Source organism: Gopherus evgoodei, unplaced genomic scaffold (genome assembly GCF_007399415.2).
Source record: "Gopherus evgoodei ecotype Sinaloan lineage unplaced genomic scaffold, rGopEvg1_v1.p scaffold_32_arrow_ctg1, whole genome shotgun sequence".
NCBI classification, from domain to species: Eukaryota; Metazoa; Chordata; order Testudines; family Testudinidae; genus Gopherus; species Gopherus evgoodei.
Window position 1 is genome coordinate 3,296,288 of NW_022059994.1, and position 27,954 is coordinate 3,324,241.

At 43.7% G+C, this 27,954-nt stretch overlaps 2 protein-coding genes and 1 pseudogene across 6 annotated transcripts in view; 1 reads left to right on the forward strand and 2 right to left on the reverse strand.

Annotated features, from left to right (window-relative positions):
• LOC115640751 (zinc finger protein 436-like) overlaps positions 1–27,954 on the reverse strand; it is a 452,700-nt gene that overhangs the window by 36,454 nt on the left and 388,292 nt on the right. The window contains exons 1-2 of one of the 5 annotated variants that reach the window (XM_030543721.1): positions 7,683–7,959; positions 7,053–7,136 (exon numbers count right to left, since the gene is read on the reverse strand). The exons of the other annotated variants lie outside the window; for them this stretch is intronic. Of the exons in view, the coding sequence (XP_030399581.1) occupies positions 7,053–7,105 (53 nt within the window). The 5' untranslated portion in view covers positions 7,106–7,136; positions 7,683–7,959. Of the gene's footprint in view, positions 1–7,052; positions 7,137–7,682; positions 7,960–27,954 lie in introns of those variants that run through there. 5 annotated transcript variants of the gene reach the window in all.
• On the reverse strand, positions 1,769–6,521 carry LOC115640673 (annotated as a pseudogene).
• Positions 26,418–27,750, forward strand: LOC115640846. The gene is made up of 4 exons (XM_030543895.1): positions 26,418–26,489; positions 26,586–27,222; positions 27,385–27,501; positions 27,595–27,750. The coding sequence occupies exons 1-3, from the start codon at positions 26,439–26,441 to the stop codon at positions 27,495–27,497; spliced, it is 801 nt and encodes a 266-aa protein (XP_030399755.1). The 5' UTR covers positions 26,418–26,438; the 3' UTR covers positions 27,498–27,501; positions 27,595–27,750.

Consider the following 27,954-nt stretch of genomic DNA (forward strand, 5'->3'; position numbering starts at 1 on the left):
CTCAGCTTCCCTTTCAGGATCAGGATGATGAAAGCCCAGCGGTGCCATGTGGTTCCCAGGAGATAGCGAGTGTGAGACATACCCCACGGTACAATCTGGACTGTTGAACTGCTTAATTCTCCATCCCAGGGCATGTTTTACACTGCTTCCCAGGGTGAATAAAAATCAATGACATCAAAAAAAAAATCAAGAAAATTAGATTTCTGTTATTTAAATTGGATTTTTTTTCCTCAAAAACCATTTTATCTAAAGATAGTTGTAACTGAGCTATAATGTATCTTAAAGATATCTTATCATGGAATAGGGACTGTAAATTCTAATTCTATAGTATGAGACAATACACACGTCTTGTTTAAGAAAAGATTTGTCAATGAGTACCAACAGTTCATACATTAACGACCCAGTCTTATGGAGATCCACAGGCTTCTGTAAAGACTGCTTAGGTTAATCTTTCTAGCTACCCAATGGGACTCAGTGCTCAATCTAGAAGATACCATCAGAGATGCTTAGCTTTCCAGTTCTCAAACTGTGGCTTTGTCTCTTCAGAGGTAACATGCCTGTTAACAGCAAAAATGTTTTAAAATAAATTAATATACAGAGGGGAGAAATAAAAGACATCACCTCTATTGTCCCTTTGCAAATTTGAGCACTGTTGGAGGCTTGAACCCAGATGGTGAGGTTTGTTGTCTGACTGCGAGAGAGACAGGCAACACCAGCAAGGTCCGATCAAAAGCTCTTCATTGAAGAGTGCACACAACAAGAGAGAGCAGCTCGTCTCCAGAGAGAACCAGCTTCCTCTTTACATCTTAGTATGAGCCTAAATAGACAGTTCCGTCATGTCCTAGATTATTCACCTGAGCAACCCACCCCCTTCTTCTAACAACTACAAACTAGACACCTTTAGTATACATGCATGCCTATTTCCGTATGTTTTACAGCATCAGGTGATTAATAATATCTTAACAAGCACTAAAAGTTAGGAATGTAGGGGAGTTAAGGGCAGACAGAGAACAACCAGGGAGTGAAAGTAAGGAGGCTGGGAGGCTGGGGTTTCTTATTAGTTCTTCAAACGAACTGTTCCTAACACAGCACAGCTGGTACTATGCCAGGAATGCAGCCTCTCCCTTATCTCACTTTTTCCCAACGCTTTGTGAGATATGCTGCTTCTCAGAATTTTTCCACTCAAGGATTTCCCAGAAACCTCTGTTAGCCTGACTCTGGTCAGGTTGGCATACCTGGTTTTGTCCGCTATATCTTTCTTCAGGCCTAACAGGTACACAGGGTCAATCCCTTACCTCTCTCAAAAAGTGCAAAGTTTCAAAAAGTTGGATGAATAGAAGACTTCTGGAGGTGTGATAGATCTGGACAGGGAGAAGAAGTCTGGAGAGACATGTGAGAAGCAAGGGACATCTGCTTTTCTGTTAAAATATTATATGTTTGCTGTTGAAGAAAAAAATCCAGAATACTTAACATTGTTATTTTAGTTAAATAAAACAATTTAAATATCTGTCTGGTGATGTTCTCCTCCTAATACAACATGGCAGGAATGAAATAACCAAACAATGAAACAACCAAATGAAATTAAATGAAATGAAATAACCAAACATTCATTGTCTGATATAGCTGGAAAACTCATCTGAAAAGTTTTCAAAATAAATCACCGTTTAAAAATGTATAGTGCGTACCTTCCAAAAATGTATCCTACATCTATCTCTGCATTGTGAAGAATATGTACTGAGGTTATAACAACCAACAAGAATACATTTTTATGCAGAAACTCATGATTAAATCGAGTCTTCTTGACTAGTGATTTAAATCAAATCCACCCTGCTGCTTCCCTGTGTGAACAACAAACCCCTCCACGCTCTGCTCACACACAGCCACCAGCCTTCAAAGTCACTCCTGGCTGCACTGAACTGAGTGCGACTAGCCAGATACTCAGGAACTTAACAAACAACACAGCGACATCAGCCAGTTTTCAACTCCCAGCCTTGCACGCCGGGAATGTGCATCTTGGACAGCTCAGTCTGGTCACTGCGTTGGACAAACTCAGTCATCAGTGGGTCACCCACACAGAGGGGCCGGATTAGGCCACAGCCTTGTTCTTTCTAGTCAAATTCCCCAAACGTTTCAATGAAAACACACAGGTCCAGACAAAACACTAAAATCACTTTAGTAATGGGAGCAAGGGGGGTTTCAGGGATTACAAAGGAGAAAGATGTAAAAGGTCAGAATGGGTTAAAACTATAAAATTAAAACATGCATTTTAAATCCTAAATTTTACCAAACCACGGAAGATGCGAAGCAAACAGTTGCTGTCGATGCGCCCAGCTCTGAAGCCCTCCAATAGCAGCACAGAAGTGAGGACGGCCACATGAAAAGCGATACCCCTCGATATGGCTGTTCACAACAGAATTATCACCCATTTGACACCTGTACTTCTATGCTGCTGCTCCACCTGGGTTTGAGAACCTGAGCATTTATCCCCACCTCCCAGATGGGCCTGTTCTTTCTTCATGAGACCCAACCACCTGAGGCTGACAGCCAGTGCTTTTTAAAATTAAAAGGCAATTAGGTTACTCAGACATAACTTCCCCTCTTCTTCCAAGTCTTTAAAAATACACATTTACATGTCAAACTCTAGCTTATCTAAAGTGGACAAACTCTCTCTAAAAGTTGAATCTGAGTCAATTACATGCAAGTTGCTTAACCCTTTCTTGCCATGTATTACAGAAGATTAGATCCTGTATGGATTCTTCCATGTTTAATGAGGTCAGACCTTTGTACGAAACTTATCCCGCAGACCAAGCACCTCTGGAGTCTCTCCTGTGTGCATTGCCTGATATTGAACAAGGTGTGATCTCTGTATGAAACTTTTTGCACAGTCCAAGCACTTGGAAGGTGTTTCACCTGTGCGTAAAGCCTGATGTTTCACAAGGTCTGACTGTTGTATGTAACCTTTCCCACAGTCCAAGCATTTGTGGGGTCTCTCTCCTGTGTGGATTGCCTGATGCAAGGTTTGACCTTCTTATGAACCTTTCCCACATTCCAAGCACTTGTGGGGTCTATCTCTTGTATGGATTGCCTGATGTTTAACAAGGTTTGACCTCTCTGTGAAACATTTCCCACAGTCCAAGCACTTGTGGGGTCTCTCTCCTGTATGGATTGCCTGATGTTGAACAAGGTGTGACCTTCTTACGAAACATTTCCCACATTCCAAGCACTTGTGGGGTCTCTCTCCTGTATGGATTGCCTGATGTATAACAAGGTATGACCGTTGTATGTAACCTTTCCCACAGTCCAAGCATTTGTGGGGTCTCTCTCCTGTGTGGATTGCCTGATGTCTAACAAGGTTTGACCTCTCTGTGAAACATTTCCCACAGTCCAAGCACTTGTGGGGTCTCTTTCCTGTGTGGGTTGCCTGATGACGGACTAACTGTGACCTCTGTATGAAACATTTCCCACATTCCAAGCACTTGTGGGGTCTCTTTCCTGTGTGGGTTGCCTGATGTATAACAAGGTATGACCTTCTTATGAAAGTTTTCCCACACTCCAAGCACTTGTGGGGTCCTTCTCTAGTGTGTAATGCCTGATGACGGACTAACTGTGACCTCTGTATGAAACTTTTCCCACAGTCCAAGCACTTGTGGGGTCTCTCTCCTGTATGGATTGCCTGATGTTTAACAAGGTTTGACCTCTCTGTGAAACATTTCCCACAGTCCAAGCACTTGTGGGGTCTCTTTCCTGTGTGGGTTGCCTGATGACGGACTAACTGTGACCTCTGTATGAAACTTTTCCCACAGTCCAAGCACTTGTGGGGTCTCTCTCCTGTGTGGATTGCCTGATGTCTAACAAGGTTTGACTTATCCGTGAATATTTTTCCACAGTCCAAGCACTTGTGGGGTCTCTCTCCTGTGTGGATTGCCTGATGTTTAACAAGGTTTGACTTAACTGTGAAACTTTTCCCACTGTCCAAGCACTTGTGGGGTCTCTTTCCTGTGTGTAATGCCTGATGACGGACTAAGTGTGACCTCTGTACGAAACTTTTCCCACAGTCCAAGCACTTGTGGGGTCTCGCTCCTGTGTGGATTGCCTGATGTCTAACAAGGTTTGACCTATCTGTGAAACTTTTCCCACAGTCCAAGCACTTGTGGGGTTTCTCTCCTGTGTGGATTGCCTGATGTTTAACAAGGGTTGACTTATCTGTGAAACTTTTCCCACAGTCCAAGCACTTGTGGGGTCTCTTTCCTGTGTGTAATGCCTGATGATACACTAGGTGTGATCTCTGTATGAAACTTTTCCCACACTCCAAGCACTTGTGGGGTCTCTCTCCTGTGTGCAGTGCCCGATGTCTAACAAGGCTTGACTTATCTGTGAAACTTTTCCCACAGTCCAAGCACTTGTGGGGTTTCTCTCCTATGTGGATTGCCTGATGTTTAACAAGGGCTGACTTTCTAAAGTAACTTTTCCCACAGTCCAAGCATTTGTGGGCTCTCAGTCCTGTGTGGATTGCCTGATGATTAACAAGGTTTGTCCTATCTGTGAAACTTTTCCCACAGTCCAAGCACTTGTGGGGTTTCTCTCCTATGTGGATGGCCTGATGTTTAACAAGGGCTGACTTTGTAAAGAAACTTTTCCCACAGTCCAAGCACTTATGGGCTCTCACTCCTGTGTGGATTACCTGATGTTTAACAAGGGTTGACTTCTCTGTGAAACTTTTCCCACAGTCCAAGCACTTGTGGGATTTCTCTCCTGTGTGGATTGCCTGATGTCTAACAAGGTGTGACCTCTGTATGAAACTTTTCCCACACTCCAAGCACTTGTGGGATCTCTCCCCTGTATGGCTTAACTGATGTAAAATTATTCGTGTCTTCGAAATGAAACTTTTCCCGCACTCGAGGGATTGAGAGAGTTTTTCTCCACTGTGGCTTCTCCTGTGGTTATTAAAATCTGAGACCTTATTGAAGCTTTCTCCATGGTCCAAGCATTGAAGGGGTTTCTCTCCAGTATGGTTTATCTGATGTGTCACAAGTTGTGATCTCACAATGAATCCTTTCCCACACTGAAGGTAGTGCCAGGGTATCTCTTCCTTGGGATTTGTCTGCTGTCTTCTGGGATCCTCCTCTCCTCCCCTACCATAAATAGATTCATCCACTTTCTTCCCTGGCTGGTTTCCCAAAAGCCTCTCTGGCCTGTGCCAATTTCCCCAGGATTCTTCAAGTTCGAAGCACTGGGAAAAAACCCCTTCAGCTCTTTCCACAAAGGTCCCCTGCGGTTCCACTTCCCCGGGAACTTCCCCATGATGATTCCCCTCCTCATTCTCTCTCCCTCGCTCAGAACCTGCTGGGAGAGACACAATCCAGACAGGAGTCATTGTGCTGGGGAGAAAGAGGAATAGCACAGAGGGAAAACCCAGCACAAAGACTGAGCAATTGGACTCCTCCTCCACATCCCACCCAAACACTCACAGGGAAGGAAAGCTGGGAAGTAAACTCCTGCAGATAAGAGGCTGGGTGGAATGGCATGAGCTATATTGATTACTGCAGGCCTGTACTGGCTGAGATGAGGAAGAACTGAGGGTGCTTACTCACACCATATTTGGGGATTCTCCGCTTTTTCCTTCACTCCCTAGATGGTTTCTGTGTCAGTCCTCACCTGTGTGGGTGCATCTCGGAAGACTTCTTTCCTTGCAGGTCCGGAGATCGGGCACCCATGGCTCTTCCCCTCGTTCCAGCTGGACAATCAGCTCAGGTTTGGGAATGGGAAATCCTGTGCAGAGGGTGAAATCAGACCAGATCAGGGCGCATGGAGCACTGGTGGAATATTTGTCAGAAAGGACATTCCGTGAGCAGAACCTGTTTCTGTGCTCTGCTGGAGGAACGTGGAATCCAAGAGGATGGGAAAATGGTCACTGAGCCCCCTTGTACAGAGGAAAATGTCTGGGGAGGCGAGTTGAATTATTACTACACCCTCACTAGGCGTTCCCAGGATCTGTTCTCTCTGGAGGCCTCGCTGACTCACACACGGGTCTGGACTTAAACCCTTGCCTCTTTCTACACCTACAGAGCCCAGAGCGCTCCCCAGGGCTGGAGCTAGTCCCAAGGAGGGAGGTGAACAGGGATTGTGCGTGCAACCAAGAAACAACACAGACAGGACAATGACGGATTTATGCCACTTTGAAAGCTGGAGGGGTGCGGATGGTTTAACTTGTCCGTTGGGTATTGACACCCATGACCCATTGGAGAGGGTACAGAGATGCAAGTCTCTCTCACATGGCAGCTGTGCATTATGGAACCCACTCGCCTCTGATCTAACTAACCAGGGAAGAACATGTCCAGATTCAGACACACAGACCCCACGGCTTCTAGTATCTGAGGGGACAAGAATCCCTTACCCAGCGAGGTCACCGTCTCATAGTTCTCCACCATGACGTCCCTGTAGAGGGCTCTCTGAGTGGGGTCCAGAAGAGCCCCCTGCGCCTGGGTGAAATACACAGCCACCTCCTCGAAGCTCACTGGCATCTGAAACAACAAAAGGCCCCAGTCATTACCAGCTGTCCCAGCCACAATCCCACTAGTCACGCTGGATGAAGGATAAAGAAATAGAAGCTTTGGGATCACCAGAGTAGCAGAATCCCACCCCCACCCTGCTCAGAGCAGCCAGGACACTTCAGGGGGTGGGAGAAGGTGAGAGCTTCTTGTTCCCCCAGCACATGGAGCAGGGCAGGGTCTGCTCATTTCCCACACACCTGCCAGACCCAGGCTGATACGGGAAGCAGAGCTCTGAGCCAGGGACAGGGATAGGAATCCCAACAGCTTCCCTGCGTATTTCACAGCAGTCTCAGGCTAGTGTGATCTAACTTCAGCACTGGGAGCCTTGAAAACGTTCCCAGCCCTGCCAAGGGGGTTGTATCCTGTTTGAGAAATGGGGGAATGTCCCGCCTCCCATACCCCATTACCACTGAGCCCACTCAGAAAATCAGCAGGTTTCTCACACCCTGTCTCCTCCCCCACTCCCTCCCTCCAGGAGCTCCCTGAAAATCCCCTACCCAAGCTGGCTCCATCACAGACATTTCCCTTCCCTGCGTCCTGGAAGATGGGCCCATCTGGGGAGAAAGGTGGACGCGATTCCTCAGCCTGTTGGAGTGAGAGGGGAGTGTTGATTACTGATTACTCTCGCCCCTCGCTCCACTGATATGGTCACAAGGTGCCCGTTATCTACCGGGTAATGAGCGTTGGGATAGGGCGGAGGTTCGATCACTGGATGCCCTTGGGAGGGGTGACAAGTGCCCTGAAGGTAGCAATGGGGATAACGCAAACAATCCGTCGTGGGGTTAAAAATTGAGGGTTTATTGAATGGGTCACAGCTGAGGATAAGGAACAACTCAATACTAGTTACAACTTGGACTTACAATATAATACCAGAACAAATAATAAAAATACTGCAATTACAAACAGAAGCTGACTCTGGTACCTCTCTAGGTCCCAGGAGTTATTCACGTCCTTCCAAGGGTTAATAAGGGTACTGTTGTTGCTATTATTAAGCATAAATGCAATTACTCGTCTAAATAAAAGCAAAATGCAACAAGACAACTAAAGCTTCCCGTGAGACTCCGGCTTACAACACGATACAGACTCAGTTAGCTAACAAAAGTAGCAAAATCAGCACCCAGGCATACTCACACACACAAACCACGAAAGTTTCATCATCACTGGTAATCGGGTAGGCTCCTTAAAACACGCGGCCGAGGGAGACCTAGACTTGATCAGGCTCGGTTACAAGGTCCAGCTTTTTTCGTTTTCTCCCTGTCCACTCTATACACACTGGGCAATTTATAAAGGTATTGATTTGTTCAATTTTTTGGCCAGGTTTCTCCTAATTAGGAGACTTGCAGGTGCCTCGTTATCACCCTCGGGGGAGGGGGGGTTTCCTGGAAATGGCTGACCACAAAATTTGCCTAGCACCACAAAATTTGCCTAGCACCAACGGTAACTTACAGGAAATGTTTTTTGCTTGAAACTGTGTGCTCGTTTCATGAACATGGAGGCCAGGGCAAAAAACTGCTTAAAGCTGCAGCACAAACACAGGCACTAACAGGGAGGTTAAAGAAGGGGCTTCAGTCCATGTCCCACCCTGATTTTCCCCAGACTCTTCAGACCCTCCCAGTAACAGCATCTCTGAGCCAAATGCTAGGAAAAAAGCAGAACTATAAGGGGCCACTTTGGGGGATTTCCCCCCACTGCCCTGTAAACTCCTCTCCCTGAGGAACAGCAGGAGCCCTCTGGTGGCATCACCTGAAGAATGAGCTGCCCTGGACTCCTGCAGCAGCCCCCAGGGACAGGCAGGCAGAGGCGGAGTCCATTGGCCCATCCACACTCCCTGCCTGCCCAAAGCAGCAGCGATGCTGGTGGGGCTGAGATGTGAATCCTGCCCAGAAATCAGACCAGGGCCCTGGGCAGACCCCCAAACTCATGAGACACAGACCCCGCCAGCACGGGGGTGTCTGACAATAGCACACACTGGGAGCAGGATTGGGGTGTGGGGCTGGGTTTTTGCCTCTCTCCCCCACCAGTTTCCCCACATCCCCCCTTCCCTCGCAGTGACCCCCACTCACAACTTCCCCCATCCCAGCCTGCCCCCCGCAGCCCCAGCACCCGCCTCTTGCCCCCACCCCGCTCCCTCCGCCTGCCCGCACCCCCTGCACCTCTTTAGCCTCCGGCCCCTACAGCCCGGGGGTGCCGGGGGGGCGGGTCTCTCTCACCTTCCCTCCGAGCGGGGCCCCCCGGGGCAGGGGCCGGGCCGGGCTGGGGGCTCTGCCCTGGGAGAGGCTCCTGGGGAGCAGCGGGAAGGGCCCTGCTGGAGATTCCCCTCTCCCGGCTGCAGCCAGGGCTCCGGGCTCGCAGCACCAGCCGCCGGGGCTCGGGGATCTCGCCAGGAGCCTGGGAGCCAGAGTCACCGCAGCGGCTGCGAGTCACTTCCTGCTGCCAGTGTAACGTCAGTTTGAGCAACCCTCCCGTTTTGCAACTAGCTTCAGTTTCTGTCACATAAGAAAACCATCTGTGCTCCTGCTCAGGAATTGCTGCCGCCTGGTCCATGAGGTTGCAAATCGGGAGGGATGGAGTTTGTGGTCGAAAACACTCAGGATCTGCTTCCTCCACTGGTCCATGGGGTTGCAAATCGGGAGGGATGGAGTTTGTGCTCGAAAACACTCAGGATCTGCTTCTTCCTAGCTAATGGGCCAAATTGACCTATGGGATGACCGAGGCACGCTCTTCCGCTTTTCTATGTCTGAATACGTGTAAAGGGAAGTAAGGTTTGGGGGTACAGGGCACACCCCTGACCACAAGGTGATAACCAGAGTGGCCCCTATCATTGTTTCCACTGGCTTCCTCCTTGCTTAGTTCCAATGACATGGCTGCCGATGCACCTGTCACTGGTCCGGGGATGGTTGCAAATCAGGAGGGATGGAGTTTGTGGTCGAAAACACTCAGGATCTGCTTCCTCCTGTCTAATGTGCCAAATTGACCTATTGGATGATCGAGGCACGCTCTTTCGCTTTTTTGTGTGTGAATACGTGTAAAGGGAAGTAAGGTTTGGGGGTACAGGGCACACCCCTGACCACAAGGTGATAACCAGAGTGGCCCCTTTCATTGTTTCCACTGGCTTCCTCCTTGTTTAGTTCCAATGACATGGCTGCCTATGCACCTGTCACTGGTCTGGGGATGGTTGCAAATCGGGAGAGATGGAGTTTGTGATCGAAAACACTCAGGATCTGCTTCCTCCTGTCTAATTTGCCAAATTGACCTATTGGGTGATCGAGGCACGTTCTTTCGCTTTCTTGTGTATGAATACATGAAAAGGGAGGTTAGGTTTCGGGGTATGGAGCACTTCTATGATGACACCACTTTCATTTTTTAAAATTACTTTTAAAATTTTATAGTTTGCATTTATATATATGGACAGAAATACAGAGAATAATTTATTTAACATCAAGAACATTTATTATAATCTGATGTATACATAGAAATATATTTCTTTGGGTTGCATTATGTTTTGAACAAGAGGCAGTTAAACAATGGGTTTTCTTTATTGCCTTTTTTCTTTTTGTTAATGAAGTGAACTATGCACATGTCTTGCAGTTGTACTCTTTCTTCTCATATGTCAGGTTTTCTTGATTGGTTCCTTCTGGAATGCATGGTATATGTGCCCACCTCTTGCAAGAATCATACTGGACCTTTGATAAATAAGAATTAAGAAATTAAATCACAGAAGTTATGTTATACATACTTTGCATTGACTCATCCTATTCCTTCCACATGTGAACATTACCTAATATATAACTATCGGCATGAAGAAAATGTTTAATGTTGTGGAATTTTTACAAGAATCATGATACTTACGCAGTTTATGGCATATATTTCCCATGTAATTCTATGTTTCTTACCATCGTGCAATCCTCACTTTCTTTTTCACAGTCGATAAGGTTGCAGTATATGCAGTAGTCCTCCACGCTTTCTTAAAAATAAATATAGCGTTACGAAATGATGAATATGTTACGACCAACACTGAAAATGCTAAACTTGATGTATTAATTGTCAATATTGTAATCCAGTCAATGGTTTGAACACACATATCTTTTCCTTTTTTTGGAATATTTTTTTCAAATTTTAACTTTACTACACCTGTATCTAAAAATTCAAATTTCATTTAACTGGTCGATCAATAGTAATCATTCACCCCATTCAAATTTTTGTGTACTTAAAGATATTATTGATTCATAGTCACCATTTCAGAAGCAAACCTGTGAGATATCCCACGTTAGGGTTATTAAGATAACTGTCTGTTATGTGACAGAATTCCACTCTTCATGTTATCCTCACATGTGCCTAATGAGTCCACAATACATGGTAGAAAGTAATTACCTGACTCCTTCATTAGAAGAATTGCTATATGTCTTCTAAACGCAGTATTAGCCTTCTGTGTTGTTTCCACCGTACTGATGTCTTTGTGCTGCAAATATGTTTCTGCAAACTAACAACACTGATATTTAGAATACACCTCATACTTACCATTGGTGAAAGTGGGCTGGTCCAGTGTACCGGTAAGAATTGGCCACTGGTTCCAGACCATACATGGCTGACGTTACACGTCCGATGTGGCAGTACTTTATGCTTTAACAGCACTGCCCCCTTTATCCCCTCCCCCCCGCATCTGCGGCCCTGCCATACAGTATGGCAATGCTGTTAAATGCTCCTGGCAGGGTTGCCTACTGTGGAGGACCAAAAGGGGCTCTGGGTTACAGTGATTTACAAGGGTCTGGTGCTCCTGACCACTGCAACAGCAGCTATCAGGAAGAGCTGGATGGTAGAATCTGGTCCCCCAGCACTGCACCTGCCACTGGACAATCCATCCCTTCTTGTGGTCACAAGCCCACCACCATCTACAATGGCAAGGACACCAGTGCAGTGCCCACTGGTAATCTCTGGCATTTACTTTCACCATGGATAATTAAACATACATAACCTATAATAATGCCAATTTGGTATTCAATACCTTTAAGATGAGTGGTCCACAGTTGTGACCATCACTTTGTCTGGGATGCTCCACAATTTTACTGTTCCAATCAGATGAGGATTTACTAGTTAATCGTTTGATGAAGTTTCTGAAATTGTTAGAGAGTACATTAGCAGACTGTATAAATGAGCTTTGCTTTCCGTTATTTCCCACTCTGGTTTCTGGACATAGATAAAAATCCATTCTCTCGCTTTTTACTTAGTCATTGAAATGACTTATTACTCACATATAGACACACTTGTTTTCATATTATTGTCTCACACTTACACAGTGTGTCACCTGAGTTGCTGTGCCCCATGTTGATAATAACACATTCTCAATCATGCAACATGCTACTGTTTCGTGTGTGTCCACATTCTGTGAAGTCGTTCCCCAGAGTCACATCACACAAGTTCACTCAAAGTCCATTATTAAGCACATTCAGTACAAGTATATGCTGTTTCAATGTTCATTTGTAGCTAATAGGAAGACATTATTCCCATTATTGTAACATTCCCTTTAAAAAAATTTCAATGGAACAGTTAGTGTCCACTGTGAAAGTAAGTATCTAATAAATCACCTCCAATTCCTCAGGCATGTTCTTTCATATCTGATCTCATCACACAAGGGGTCAAATATTAACAATTCCTTTTTTTTCCATCAAGGCTATCTGTAAGTTTAAATATATTCATAAAATGTATTAGTAATGTGATTATTTCAAAAAATTTATACTAATTCATCAACAGTCAGTATGCGATTAACATATTTTCGTTTGTAATGTAACAGTAACACACAACATATAAGCATATTGTGAAATCAATCAACTCTTTACAGAATGTATTCTTCCATGTTACATGAACAATGTAAATTGACAGTATAAATTTATTTTTAACAATCACATTCCACTTTCCTTAGCATGCACTGAGCTCCCTGAAAACCCGCAGCACGGGAAATTATATCACCACTACCATAGTTGTGTTCCAAATCTCTTATTTATTGCCACATTTATTGCCCATAATCCAGAAGCAAAATACAAACCATCTTACTGCAAGAACCCAATGACCTGGTGTGTGGTAAGGAAGCAGTAATATATCATTTTGAAGTAATTCACTCTATTTTTATTTAAAAGAATTTAGAAACGTAAGTATAGTTTCCAGTGAGGCAAACCATGAGATATACATTATATTGTATTTCCCAAATTCATTACATGTATTACTATTAGACTATTCCTTCACATCAAACATATCATTGTATTTGCTGTCACACTGTGTTTAACTCAGTGACTGAAATTGTTTTTTTTCATTTTATGTAGGAAAGTGTGTTAACATTTACCTTCACTTTCATTTGTGTAGCTCTGCCTGAGAGAATGGCAGTGGAAACTACTGATGAGATGGCTTGTACCTGTTGACAGTCAACAAAGCTATTACTGCATTAATAATTGTGGCACGTCAAGAACATAATGAATTTAATATAGACAGACATGAAACGGATCCTTAGTGTTAGAAAGCAGATATGTATCTGTAAGAGAGTCCTATAGAAACAAAATGATTTGTAATCAATGTGCTCTGTCTTACTTCCTTTAAAAAGTGACTAAGCTGTTCGCATACTTGTGTTCAATTAATGGATCTACTGAACTGTACAGCAGAACTAATGTGGCCCTCTATTGTATATCCGATATGCACCTCCAAATACATTTTAGTAAATGCTTGGCAGCAGTATATACACAGAAATGTTGAAATTTCAGGTGTCTGTTGATATTTCAAGGGCATTTGGACTTAAATATGTTGTGTCACATATTCCCGTGATTGTTTACTTAGTGCATCAGTGTATTGTGTCATGTATCACAGTAACTAGCCTACCTTTCCATCTGCTTTCTCAACTACACAGCTCAAAAATGCATCAATAACCTACAACACATGATGGAAGAAAAGCACAATTACGATGGTATTTGAGTAATCAATCACATCAACAAATACATGTTTACTGGTACTTAAATGTACCTCATAACTTATCCAGCTTCTCGGTTTAAGGCAATGAAATGAAGAGCCATATAATTTTATGTTTCTCACTTTGGCCTCTAGTCTCTCTGTGTGTTTGCTGGTCATTACCAATTTTACTAGGAAAAAAATATTAACACGTATTACATGCATGGTAATACAGTTTCCTTTTTCTCTGCTTTAATACTGTCAGTGCCGCCACTTTGTACATGAAAACCTTTAATATAGTTCAAGTTATAAAGTATGTTAATGTGTTTAGCAAAGGTGCGGTATCCAATTACCTTTCAGAAGCCATTGGTTGTCTTCTACTTCCTCTGTAAGCATGTCATCAAAGCTGTCATCAGCATCACTTGTATCATTGTTTGACACATCTTGCCCTATATATTCCTCTTTTTCTATTGCTGTGACCTCTATGTTTTCCACTTTCCTGTCAAGACATACAGTGCCATCCACTTCTCTAATCTCTTTTGTGGGTTTTTCTGGTTCAGTGTCACCAACTCCAATTTCAGTTCCAGTTTTTCCCTCTGATGTGCTTTCAGCAGCTAATGTTGTTGGTTCTTTTACTGGTTTTAAGTGTGCAATACTGTACATGGTTCCTAACTGTTTCCCTGAGATGGTTTGTAATTTCACTCTCTTACCTTCAACACTCATAATTTTGTATGGTCCCCGATATTTAGATTCCAATACTCCTCCTTTTCTTGTTCTCTGTCTAGCATTCAGTAACAGAACAGAGTCCCCAACTTCAAATCTTATTTCCCCATATTTAGAAGTCTTTCTTTTAGCATAATGTCTTTGTTGTTTTTCTTGTGCTTTAGCAATGTTACTTAGGGCCAGCGCAATGTCAGCGTCATGTCTCGATTTCATATTCATGCTGTACTCTTTGCAGAAATCTTCCCCGAACATATCCAGATCTGGGATCTTTGTAAACAAATGGAGAAGTGGTTGTATTAGTAAAATGAAGGCACACAGAATGCCATATGTACATGAAAGGTGCTGGGAATAACATACACTTACCGTGTAATTATCTAAGACATCTTCTGGAAATACTGCGTCATCACAAAACATTAGTCGGAAAGGTGAAAATTTTGTTGTTGCATGTATTTTAGTTTGCAAAGAAAACAAAATGGGTTTAAGTAATTTATCCTAATTACTCCCATTGTTATCAACCATCTTCCTCAGTGCTCTGTAACAAAGGCACATTGATTTGATTGTTTAAGAAAAGAAAGTCACGTGTACGGTCTTGTTTGAAACAGATCAGACACAATCAAAAAGGTGTAATACGTAATGTAAAAAAAGATTTCCATGTAACACATTGCTTTTGAAGATTTTTTTGGGAGTTGCATCTTTTAGTATAGCACATTCTACTTGCCATTATTACTGTACGATTCCCACCATACAGTTACCTTTTCATGGATTTATTAGCGTTTTCAGTCAAGCCATTGGTTTGTGGGTGGTACGGACTGGTGAAGCTACGTTCTATTCCCAATTTATTACAAACATACAAGTTAAGCTGAAAGAAAAAAAGTTACACCATAAACGTACATATAGACTTGTGTAGAGGAATTTTCCTTTGGGTATGGGCCACTACTTTTACGTGTAATTAGCAACAGGCATAACTGTCTTCTCATATTTGTTTTGGAAACAAGTAGTTGTCTGTTTCTTTGTTAGATATGAAGAAAAATAATTTTATAGCAACACTGATGGTGACCAACAGCAGTTTATATATATAAAAAGAAAAGATGGTGGTTGTTTGAGATCTATGGGTGACCTGACAGTGACTTTGAGTACATAGTACAAATAACCAGAAAAAAAGAAATCATTACCTTATTATTGAATTCTGCACCACGATCTGTCAGTATCCGCTGTGGGCATCCACGTTGAAGAATCATGCTGAACATGATCTGTACCACCTCAATTGACGACTTATTTCTAAGTGGAAAGGCTTCCACCCATCTTGGAAGATAATCTATGGCTGTAGGTATATACTGGTATCCATCCTTTGTTACTGGTAATGGTCCTATTAAATCCATTCCCACCAATTCCCAGATCCGAGTGACCTACATACAAGGGTATCAATTACAGTCATACTTCACATGTTTATTACTAAATGTTCTCAATGAACCCATATGTCAGAAGCAGAGTACACAATGTAATATGGTTAAAACAGCCATAGAATCCAAATGAAAGCCCACTTTTAAATGCAGAAGAGAAAGAAAGAAAGAATAAACAAACAAAAAGAAGTACAGGAATGGTTGTTTGAAAACAATACCAGAGTAAAGCACAAGAAATATCCCCAGCCAGTGCGAAGGCGTATTAGAGGTAATTGCTGCACTATGCTGTGCCACTTACATGCATTGGACTTGTTTCAAAATCAAAGCCTCATTGTATTGCAGAAAAAACCATGAATAACGATAAACCGTTACATGTCTGATTCAAAAATTCACCTTTATGCTTTTCAAGGTGGTATCCAGATTTGATTGCTTTCCCTCTTTCTGGCAAGTCAGACACTGTGCAACCTGTTTTTGATGGAACAATATGATGACATGAACATTTCGTTATGGAAATAGTATCACAAGGGAACAGAGTTCACATTTGCACACCAAATATACTTTTATATTTCTTTCATTCATTTTGAACTTCTATTTCAATTGTAAATACCATTCATCAGCATTTTGTTTCATTACTTTACATACCCAATTGGCAATGTCTTTTGTCATCCCTGGCCAATAGTATTTTGATGTCAGCGCATTCCCGGTTTTGAATATTCCTAGATGTCCACCCTCTGGACTGTCATGATACCTTTTAAAGAGTTGCAGGGCTTCTTTCATGGTATGCACAACGACAACCTTTCTTCCTTTTGCTGAATGGAACAATCTCCCCTCTGTTGATCATAGAAGATGGAGCACAGAGGATGATTAAAGTTTATCTGGGCCCTGGGACAGAGCAATCGTTGGGCACCTACCCACCTTGTCCACTGGCTACACCACCTATGGCCTTATCCCTTTTGTCCTCTTCCCCAGGATCGCAGCCGTGTTACACCTGGGCTCCCCACCATTTTGCCGGGCCCACAACTCCTTGGCTCATTTCCCACCCACCCTGCTGTCCCACACAGCACCAGGACTGGAGAAGCCCTGTCCCTGTGTCATGGCTGTACCAGGGAGTGAGAGCTCCTCCAGTCCCAGGGCCGTGGTGGAGTTTTGGATCCTGCGGTTCTTTAGGGGACTAAAAGCAGGGTGCTCTGGAGTTTCCTGCCCCACCAGGCACGTCTCCTGGAGATGGGGTCAGGCATAGGGGCTTCCCCTGCTGCCTTGTGGCTTCTGCCAGGGTTGGGGTGTGGGAAAAGTGTTTAACTTAAGCTATAAGTGGTTATTGGCAAAACCATTAATTAATTAAAAGGCATATGGCTATCAAAGACATCTATATACAGTCTGGTTCATAATGCCTTGAGTACAAGTGGGAAATTTCAGTGTATAGCAGGGCTGCACAGAGGAGGGGGGGCAACTGGGGCAATTTGCCCTGGGCCCCATACGGGCCCCTAGGAGAGTTTTTCAGGGCCCCTGAAGCGGGGTCCTTCACTTGCTCCTTGTGCCCTGGAAAACTGTCGAGGGGCCCGGGCTCCCAGAGCTTCATTTCACTCTTGGTCTTCGCCAGTGGGGGCATCCTTCCTCCAGGGCAGAGGGACGCCCCACAGCTGAATTACTGCTGAAGCAGCGCCCCCCTGCCACCAGAGACCACAGGCCCCAGAATCCTCTGGGCGGCCCTGGTGTATAGTAAGAAGTTTTTGCTCATTGAACATATAGTGATTGTTGGTGTGCTTGCAGCAGACCGGATAACATAATTACGAAATGAAACAAAGTCATCAGTTTTTTTTAAATAAAATTTAGACTCATTTCTCACACAACTGCACAGCACACTCCTTTTGTTGCACCACTGGCATAGATAGATTTTCTGGAAAATTTTAATAAAAATAGAGATCCAAATTCCAGTCCCATTGAAGGTAAGGTTAACACTCCAAATACTCCCAGTGTTGGGACATCGTGACCATCATTTACAGGCTGAAGTTTCCTGTGTTATGTGCCAGTACTATCTTAAAACAAATATTCCTTACCTTCCAATGAAAAGTTGACAGCATATCGACGCAGGTTCAGTCTGCCTGCTTTATTCATTCCTTCAGGATATGTGCTACTCCTTATGTATGCCAAAACATTTGCAATTTTTTCTTCAAAAGATTTCCCTGAGAATTGTTTACAAGAGAAAACAGTTACTTAAGTGAAAACATGGCATATCAATGCATATAAGACTCAAGGCAGAGTTATAAGATAAGCGATTTACATTGCAAACCCATAAGCAGGGTAAACCTAAATCAACAATACATCATTCATAGGTCAGTGACATGACAGACCTAAATAAATTGCAGGCATGTGCATAATTCTGAAATATCTGTGGCTTGCAAATTTTGGCTGTATTTGCTCAATGAAGAGTGAATGTTCTCAGACATAAGGAGATCAGTGCAAAATTGTAACAATGTATAGACCTAGTGACTCAGGACAGTAAATGTAGCAGCAAAAAAATGTCAATTAAAAAAAACAAGCAGAGTTGCTTGAAGATAATGGGTTTTGAAAAAATATGTAATATATAATAATATATGGGGATATACTTATGTCACAGAACTAGGTCATTGAGTCCAATCCCCTGCCTTCACTATCAGGACCAAGTACTGTCCCTGACAGTTTTTTTTGGCCTGGCTTTTTTTTTTTTGGCCATGATCCATAAATGGTCCCCTGAAGGATTAGGCTCACAACCCTGGCTTTAGCAGGCCAATGCTCAAAACACTGAGCTAGCCCTCCCCGCCATGGGAACACATGGAAAAATTCTACTTACTTGCCATTATGTGTATTGAGGTAATTTTTTGCTTGGTGCAACTTTTTTGGAGAAAATCGTTGTCTGGAAATCTGAAGAATCTGAAATAGAGAAACCCCTATAACATACACATATCAGTATCACCTCATTCTCAGCAATGTCTTTAATCAATCGTTTTAATGTAATTAAACTAACCAATTCTAACATAATGTTACTTGATTATCTAAGAAATTAGATCGCATCATCTAAATTGTTTTACACACAGCAAAATTACTTATATATCAGCCTAAGAAAGTAAAGAAAAACAAACAGACACCACACAGATAAACAATATAGAAATTAGGAGCAATAAAGAAATCACCATGATTACAGGCATGCAAACCATTTAAGAAATGATTATACAGTTATTGTAAAGATTATTTATTATTCAGGCAGTTAGCCAGGAATACCTTTAGTATTTCTGTACTTTTACCAGATTTGCCCATTACTTGGGGTAGGCTCATTTATTGGGCTTACTTGTCTGGGTTCTCCCCCTGATAATTCTACTGTTCTGGAGAGGGGTGGTTGTGTAACTCGATCAATGTACTCATTGTGTGCCCAATGGAATGAGTCAAACAGCACTTTCAAGCTGACACCTTTATTTGTCCCAGATGTAGCATGTCCCTATCCCCATCTTTACATCACAAGGAGAGCCTAAACAAAGTAAGTTACATTTTTACAGTTTAATACCTGAGTTAGAAAAGGAAACAGAGAGAGAAAATGAGGAAACTCACCCACTCCAGGAAGCTTGAACTCCTGAGTCTTCACTGATGATCTTAGCTCACAGTCTTGAATCTGTCAGGAATAGATGTGGTTACCTAAGGAAGTGGTGGAATCTCCTTCCTTAGAGGTTTTTAAGATCAGGCTTGACAAAGCCCTGGCTGGGATGATGTAGTTGGGGATTGGTCCTGCTTTGAGTGGGGGGTTGTACTAGATACCTCCTGAGGTCCCTTCCAACCCTGATAGTCTATGATTCTATTCTCTGATTCTAATTCAGGCAGAATTTGGGTCTATGCATGCATAAGAATTCTTACTTAAGAGTGAGCAAATGGTTTTGTAGAGAAAATATGCAATAGGTTGAATTGGTTGAAGGGAGAACAGTAGATTTGTTTATGGGTAAACCGATGACTGCAGGAATTTCTTTAGGCTAGATAGTAGGAGCTGATCACTTCTTAGTATGGGTGATGTTCCTTCAGGGGGCTGACAATGAAATGTGTCTGCTTCAGTATTTTGGATATCAGTCAGATATCAATCAGAGTTTCAACACTAGAATTTGTCTAAATGCTAAGGTGGGTGTGAATGAGGGTAGGGGAGTTTCCTCAAGCTTGTCACCATGGTTGTAGGTATGCAGGTATGTCTCACACCTCCATTGAATGCTCCATGCAAGTTTTTTGTCTGATCACTTTTGGTTTGGGGGAACAGACAGGATACTAGTTACCACAGAAGACAGGTATTATCTGTGACTGCTGAGTTCTTAACAGGATATTGATCATAAAATATTTAACCATATGTTGTGACTACTTACATTAAAGAAATCCATTCCATCTTAGTTTAGGAGAGAGAGCAGTGATTGACCAATAATAATCTGGTGTTGCAGATCCCCGTAGTACAGTTGTTTTTTCTTCTCCACTGTCAGTGCAGCTTTTATTTTGGTGAGTTTTGCACAAAGATGCAGAAATGTGGACCATCCAAAAGTTCTGCAGCCACTGGTCATCAGCCCAAGCCTTTATTGTTGCAGAAGATTTTTGCACTTGGGAAGGTTCTAAGATGACACCATATAATAAACTTACTGAATATTTGTGAATCAGTTCCTATACACAAGTAATGACGTGTGAAAATAGGACTGTAAGAGCTGAGTTCACAGGCAAGATAAATGCAGCAAAACACAATTCTAAAATTTGTGAACTGTTGTGAGACTTCACATAGACAAATAAATATGAGAGAGTCTTTTAAATACTGAAAATGTGTGATGCAGAGGTTGATGGAATGTAGGGAAATTATTTCACTGTATCATGTCTCCTGTAGAAATAAAGTAGCACTGGGGCAGCAGATTTTAATATTTTTTGGTGGGATCCAGAAAAGGTCCAAGGGCGTTTTGCTATGGGTGGGGGCTTGAGGTCAGTACTGAATTTACGATGGTGCCAATGGTGCCATGGCAACAGGCCCATCCTGCATCACGTTGCAAACACAGTGCTCAGAATTAAGCGATGTTCTCAGGACTATTGTACTCTATACTAGTTTTCAATTGCCTGATAAATGTTTCAGCCATGCCAACTTTTCACTCAGCTATATCCTGATTCGTGGTGACTGGGAATGGGGGAGCAGGGCCAGGGAGTGTAGTAGATGACAATTTGAGGTGAATATTCTCTTGTCCAGACTATACTGGGTTTATGGTGCTTTGTGCCGTGGACAGGAGCAAAGTGGCTGGTGAATAACCAAGAATCTGGTTAATAATTGTTCTCTAAATTCAGCTTTCTTCTTTCTCTCTCTGTGAATTATCACTAATTCAAAATACTACTGTTCAAATAGACTGGATAATGGTAATAGCATAATCTCTTCTTATAACATTGTAAACCCTACTACCAAATTTTTATATTCAACACTTACTATTCATAATACAATAAATCCAACATAAACAAAACATAAGAAAAGCTTTTTTTCTGCATCTTCTTTAAACTTTACCAGTTATCTCTTGCTTCAGAATGCCTCATGCGTCACCCAGACTGTTTACAATAGGATTCAACATGTGGCTTGGCAGCTGACTCTTTACTGATTCCTGAAGAGCTGGGAGCTCAATATTCATCCCAGATAGATACTATATGCAGAAGCACAGCTCTGTATATATCGGGGGGAGGGGAATTGTTTATCTTTGTGCATATGTAATGGTGTTTGGTGTTTGTAAGACAAGGTATAATAATGAACTGTGTAAAAGAGAGGTTGGGAGGCTCCAGGAAGGTGTGTAAAGTGCTGGGATGTCAGGATCCCGGAGGCGCTCTCACTCCCACACTAGGGCAGTGTTCAGGGCTGGCTTTAGGAAGTGCAGGGCCCAATTTGAACATTTTTGGTGGGGCTCCGGCAGGGATGACTAAAAAAAAAAAAGTGTAAAATAAAGCCATTCATTTCTTAGCAACCGGTTCCCTATAACAAGTTCTGATTTAAGGGATGTGCCACAGTATGTATTTTTTGTACCAATAAGGTTACCATACGTCCGTATTTTCCTGGATGGCGATTTAAGACCCAAAAAGCCTGACATATCTGGGAAAATAGAGATTTATGTTAACCCTACCTAAAGTTCTTTTTTAAACAGATGGGTCTGAACTAGAAATGAGCTCTGTTTCACATGTGTGGGTCCTCGCCACTCCCTGGGGGTGTACTAGGATGACCAGATGTCCTGATTTTATAGGGACAGTCCCAATTTTCCGATCTATTTCTTATATAGGATCCTATTACCCTCCACCCCATCCCGATTTCTCATACTTGCTGTCTGGTTACCCTAGGGTGTACACAGGTGTGGGTCCCAGCTGCTCCTTGCCCCCCTCATTGAAGCAGGTGTGCAGGGTTACTACCCTGGGAACTGCAGGGCAGCAGTGGACATGGGGCTGGCTGGAGGCAGGGCAGAGTCTGACGGGAGGAAGGGTCTGGCGGCAGGCAGGGCAAGGGGTGTGGGGATGGCCGGAGATAGGTATGTGTGGGGTGGGGTGGACTGGCTGGCTTCAGGCAAGGCCACAGGAGGCTGAGGCATGGGTTGGCACGGCTGGAGACAGAGGAGTGCAGGACTGGCTGGCTTCAGGCAAGGGTGTGTGGCAGGGGTTGCCTGGAGACAGGGCAGGGGATGGTTGGCTGGAGATAGGGCAGGGGATGCAGGGCTCGCTCCAGCCCCTGCTGGGAGCCCCAAGCCCTTTAAATTGCCCCCTGGGGAAGCCGGACCACCCCAGTACAGCGCACTCGCTCTTGTCGGTACACCGAACCGGGGCAGGGCCTGATTCAGTGGAATTGGTTGAATTGGCCTAAAGCCAGCCATGCCAGTATATCCAGGACATTACTCGCACACTTTTCCCCCATTGATACCTAGTAGTTGCACTGCCATCTCCCATAGCTACTTATGTTGCAGCATTTTTGTTAAAACTAAATTGGGAAGAAAGACGACTGATTCAGAACCTGTTTAATGGTTACGTTATTGCTAAAGGGTGTGGTGGGGTGTAAACTTGGAGAGAGGAAGGTTTCTGTGATGTCGCAAACTGTACTACAGTCATACAGTATGTCAAATGCCAAGCTGCATTTCAGTGATCTGAGGTATGAAGAACAGTGTGGAACTAGCTATTTTATGGGATGTCTACATTTCATCCTGTAGTAACATAACTAGTGATAGGAAAGCAGGGAGAGAGAAGTGTGTGCGTGTGTGTGTGTGTGTGTGTGCGCGCACGCGCACTCGAGCGCTTGGCAAGGCTGGTGGCCACGGGGCCAATGGATGTGGGTGGGCTGGGTGGGATCTCGGGAGTCATGTCTCTGGGATCTGCCCTGCTCCCCAGCAATGCTCCAGCTCTGAGCTGTCTCCACTGCCTGGGACCTGTGGGGCCCCACCTGCCTCCCCGGGGGAAGAGCCACCTGGGACTGGTGCAGAGGCTGGGCCAGTCTCGGCCAGTCACAGGGGACAGTAGGGGGTGGGGAGAGGCTGAACTGGGTCCTGAGGGAGCTTGGCCTGGGTAGGCTATGCTCCAGCCCGGCTGATTGCACCACTCCCAAGGGGCCGGAGTTTTCCTACCCCAGTACCAGCTCTGGCTGCGCTGCCAGCTCAGCCTGGCAGACACAGTCACCTCCCATCAGGGCTGGCTATTGTGGCTGGGGGTTAGGGTGTGGCCAGTGACGAGCTGCCAAAATCTTAACAACCAGTTCACTATAAAAAGTTCTGATTTAAGGGTGGGGAGCTGGGGCTGGGGGAGACATACTGGTGGGGCTGGGGGCCCCACCAGGGCCCGGGCCAGTTGCCCCGTTTGCCTCCTCCCCTCTCCTCTTGCCAGCCCTGGAGCTTGCAGCAGGACACACACACCCCCGCCACCTTGCCAGGCCTCTCAAAAAGCGGCAGCAGGACAACACTCTGAAGCTCAGCTGAGCTGCCAAGCTGATGTCGGTGGCTGAACACGCTGCAGTGGGGGGAAACGGGGCAAGGGCCAGGGGAGCCTCAGCCTCCCCAGCTGGGAATCCTGGGAGCAACAGGATGGTCCAGCCAGGGCCGGTGCTTCCATTTAGGTGGCCTAGGCAATCGTCTAGGGCGCCAGGATTATTGGGGGGCGGCATTTTGCCGGGGGTGGGGTGGCAGGCGGCTCCGGTGGACCTGCAGCAGACATTCCTGCGGACAGTCCGCTGCTCCCGAGGCTCCAATGGACCTCCCGCAGGCATGCCTGCGGCAGCTCCAGTGGAGCCGCGGATCATCACGCGGGATGGCAAAATGGCCGTGCCCCTAGGGCGCTAAAAACACTAGGAAGTGAAGGACCCCGCTTCAGGGGCCCTGAAAAACTCTCATGGGGGCCCGTGTGGGGCCCAGGGCAAATTGCCCCACTTGCCCCCCCTCCGGGGCAGCCCTGCTATACACTGAAATTTCCCCCTTGTACTCAAGGCATTATGAACCAGACTGTATATAGATGTCTTTGATAGCCATATGCCTTTTAATTAATTAATGGTTTTGCCAATAACCACTTATAGCTTAAGTTAAACACTTTTCCCACACCCCAACCCTGGCAGAAGCCACAAGGCAGCAGGGGAAGCCCCTATGCCTGACCCCATCTCCAGGAGACGTGCCTGGTGGGGCAGGAAACTCCAGAGCACCCTGCTTTTAGTCCCCTAAAGAACCGCAGGATCCAAAACTCCACCACGGCCCTGGGACTGGAGGAGCTCTCACTCCCTGGTATGGCTGTGACACAGGGACAGAGCTTCTCCAGTCCTGGTGCTGTGTGAGACAGCAGGGTGGGTGGGAAATGAGCCAAGGAGTTGTGGGCCCGGCAAAATGGTGGGGAGCCCAGGTGTAACATGGTTGTGATCCTGGGGAAGAGGACGAAAGGGATAAGGCCATAGGTGGTGTAACCAGTGGACAGGGTAGGTAGGGGCCCAACAATTGCTCTGTCCCAAGGCCCAGATAAACTTTAATCATCCTCTGTGCTCCATCTTCTATGATCAACAGAGGGGAGATTGTTCCATTCAGCAAAAGGAAGAAAGGTTGTCATTGTGCATACCATGAAAGAAGCCCTGCAACTCTTTAAAAGGTATCATGACAGTCCAGAGGGTGGACATCTAGGAATATTCAAAACCGGGAATGCGCTGACATCAAAATACTATTGGCCAGGGATGACAAAAGACATTGCCAATTGGGTATGTAAAGTAAATGAAACAAAATGCTGATGAATGGTATTTACAATTGAAATAGAAGTTCAAAATGAATGAAAGAAATATAAAAGTATATTTGGTGTGCAAATGTGAACTCTGTTCCCCTGTGATACTATTTCCATAACGAAATGTTCATGTCATCATATTGTTCCGTCAAAAACAGGTTGCACAGTGTCTGACTTGCCAGAAAGAGGGAAAGCAATCAAATCTGGATACCACCTTGGAAAGCATAGAGGTGAATTTTTGAATCAGACACGTTATGGTTTATCATTATCCATGGTTATTTCTGCAATACAATGAGGCTTTGATTTTGAAACAAGTCCAATGCATGTAAGTGGCACAGCATAGTGCAGCAATTACCTCTAATATGCCTTCGCACTGGCTGGGGATATTTCTTCTGCTTTACTCTGGTATTGTTTTCAATCACTCATTCCTGCACTTCTTTTTGTTTGTTTATTCTTTCTTTCTTTCTCTTCTGCATTTAAAAGTGGGCTTTCATTTGGATTCTATGGCTGTTATAACCATATTACATTGTGTACTCTGCTTATGACATATGGGTTCATTGAGAACATTTAGTAATAAACATATGAAGTATGACTGTAACTGGTACCCTTGTATGTAGGTCACTCAGATCTGGGAATTGGTGGGAATGGATTTAATAGGACCGTTACCAGTAACAAAGGATGGATACCAGTATATAGATACAGCCATAGATTATCTTTCAAGATGGGTGGAAGCTTTTCCACTTAGAAATACGTAGTCATTTGAGGTGGTACGGATCATGTTCAGCATGATTCTTCGACGTGGATGCCCACAGCGGATACTGACAGATCGTGGTGCAGAATTCAATAATAAGGTAATGATTTCTTTTTTTCTGGTTATTTGTACTATGTACTCAAACTCACTGTCAGGTCACCCATAGATCTCAAATAACCACCATCTTTTCTTTTTATATATATTAACTTCTGTTGGTCACCATCAGTGTTGCTATAAAATTATTTTTCTTCATATCTAACAAAGAAACGAACAACTACTTGTTTCCAAAACAAATATGAGAAGACAGCTCTTCCTGTTGCTAATTACACATAAAAGTAGTGGCCCATACCCAAAGGAACATTCCTCTACACAAGTCTATATGTACGTTTATGGTGTAACTTTTTTTCCTTCAGCTTAACTTGTATGTTTGTAATAAATTGGGAATAGAACGTAGCTTCACCAGTCCATACCACCCACAAACCAATGGCTTGGCTGAAAACGCTAATAAATCCATAAAAAGGTAAGTGAATGGTGGGAATCGTACAGTAATAATGGCAAATAGAATGTGCTATACTAGAAGATGCAACTCCCAAAAAAATCTTCAAAAGCAATGTATTACATGGAAATATTTTTCATTACGTATTACACCTTTTTGATTGTGTCTGATCTGTTTCAAACAAGACCGTACATGTGACTTTCTTTTCTTAAACAATCAAATCAATGTGCCTTTGTTACAGAGCACTGTGGAAGATGGTTGATAACAATGGGAGTAATTGGGATAAATTACTTGAACCTATTTTGTTTTCTTTGTGAACTAAAATACATGCAACAACAAAAATTTCACCTTTCCGACTAATGTTTTGTGATGAGGCAGTGTTTCCAGAAGATGTCTTAGATAATTACACGGTAAGTGTATGTTATTCCCAGCACCTTTCATGTACATATGGCATTCTGTGTGCTTTCATTTTACAAATACAACCTCTTCTCCATTTGTTTACAAAGATCCCAGATCTGAATATGTTCGGGGAAGATTTCTGCAAAGAGTACAGCATGAATATGAAATCGAGACATGACGCTGACATTGCACTGGCCCTAAGTAACACTGTTAAAGCACAAGAAAAACAACAAAGACATTATGCTAAAAGAAAGACTTCTAAATATGGGGAAATAACATTTGAAGTTGGGGACTCTGTTCTGTTACTGAATGCTAGACAGAGAACAAGAAAAGGAGGAGTATTGGAATCTAAATATCGGGGACCATACAAAATTATGAGTGTTGAAGGTAAGAGAGTGAAATTACAAACCATCTCAGGGAAACAGTTAGGAACCATGTACAGTATTGCACACTTAAAACCAGTAAAAGAGCCAACAACATTAGCTGCTGAAAGCACATCAGAGGGAAAAACTGGAACTGAAATTGGAGTTGGTGACACTGAACCAGAAACACCCACGGAAGAGATTAGAGAAGTGGATGGCACTGTATCTCATGACAGCAAAGTGGAAAACATAGAGGTCACAGCAATAGAAAAAGAGGACCATATAGGGCAAGATGTGTCAAACAATGATACAAGTGATGCTGATGACAGTTTTGATGACATGCTTACAGAGGAAGTGGAAGACAAGCAATGGCTTCTGAAAGGTAATTGGATACCGAACCTTTCTTAAACACATTCACATACTTTATAACTTGAACTATATTAAAGGTTTTCATGTACAAAGTGGCAGCATTGACAGTATTAAAGCAGAGAAAAAGGAAACTGTATTACCATGCATGTAATACATGTTAATATTTTTTTCCTAGTAAAATTGGTAATGACCAGCAAACACACAGAGAGACTGGAGGCCAAAAGTGAGAAACATAAAATTGTATGGCTCTTCATTTCATTGCCTGAAACCGAGAAGCTGGATAAGTGATGAGGTACATTTAAGTACCAGTAAACATGTATTTGTTGATGTGATTGACTACTCAAATACCATCGTAATTGTGCTTTTCTTCCATCATGTGTTGTAGGTTATTGATGCATTTTTGAGCTGTGTAGTTGAGAAAGCAGATGGAAAGGTAGGCTAGTTACTGTGATACATGACACAATACACTGATGCACTAAGTAAACAATCACGGGAATATGTGGCACAACATATTTAAGTCCAAATGCCCTTGAAATATCAACAGACACTTGAAATTTCAACATTTCTGTGTATATACTGCTGCCAAACATTTACTAAAATGTATTTGGAGGTGCATATCGAACATACAATAGAGGGCCACATTAGTTCTGCTGTACAGTTCAGTGGGTCCAGTAATTGAACACAAGTATGCGAACAGCTTAGTCACTTTTTAAAGGAAGTAAGACAGAGCACATTGATTACAAAT

Coding starts and splice junctions, on each gene's coding strand:
- LOC115640846 (XM_030543895.1), top strand. CDS start 26,439: ATGTTTTGTGATGAGGCAGTGTTTCCAGAAGATGTCTTAGATAATTAC. Junction 26,490..26,585: donor ATGTCTTAGATAATTACACG/GTAAGTGTATGT, acceptor TTGTTTACAAAG/ATCCCAGATCTGAATATGTT. Junction 27,223..27,384: donor CAAGCAATGGCTTCTGAAAG/GTAATTGGATAC, acceptor TTTTTTTCCTAG/TAAAATTGGTAATGACCAGC.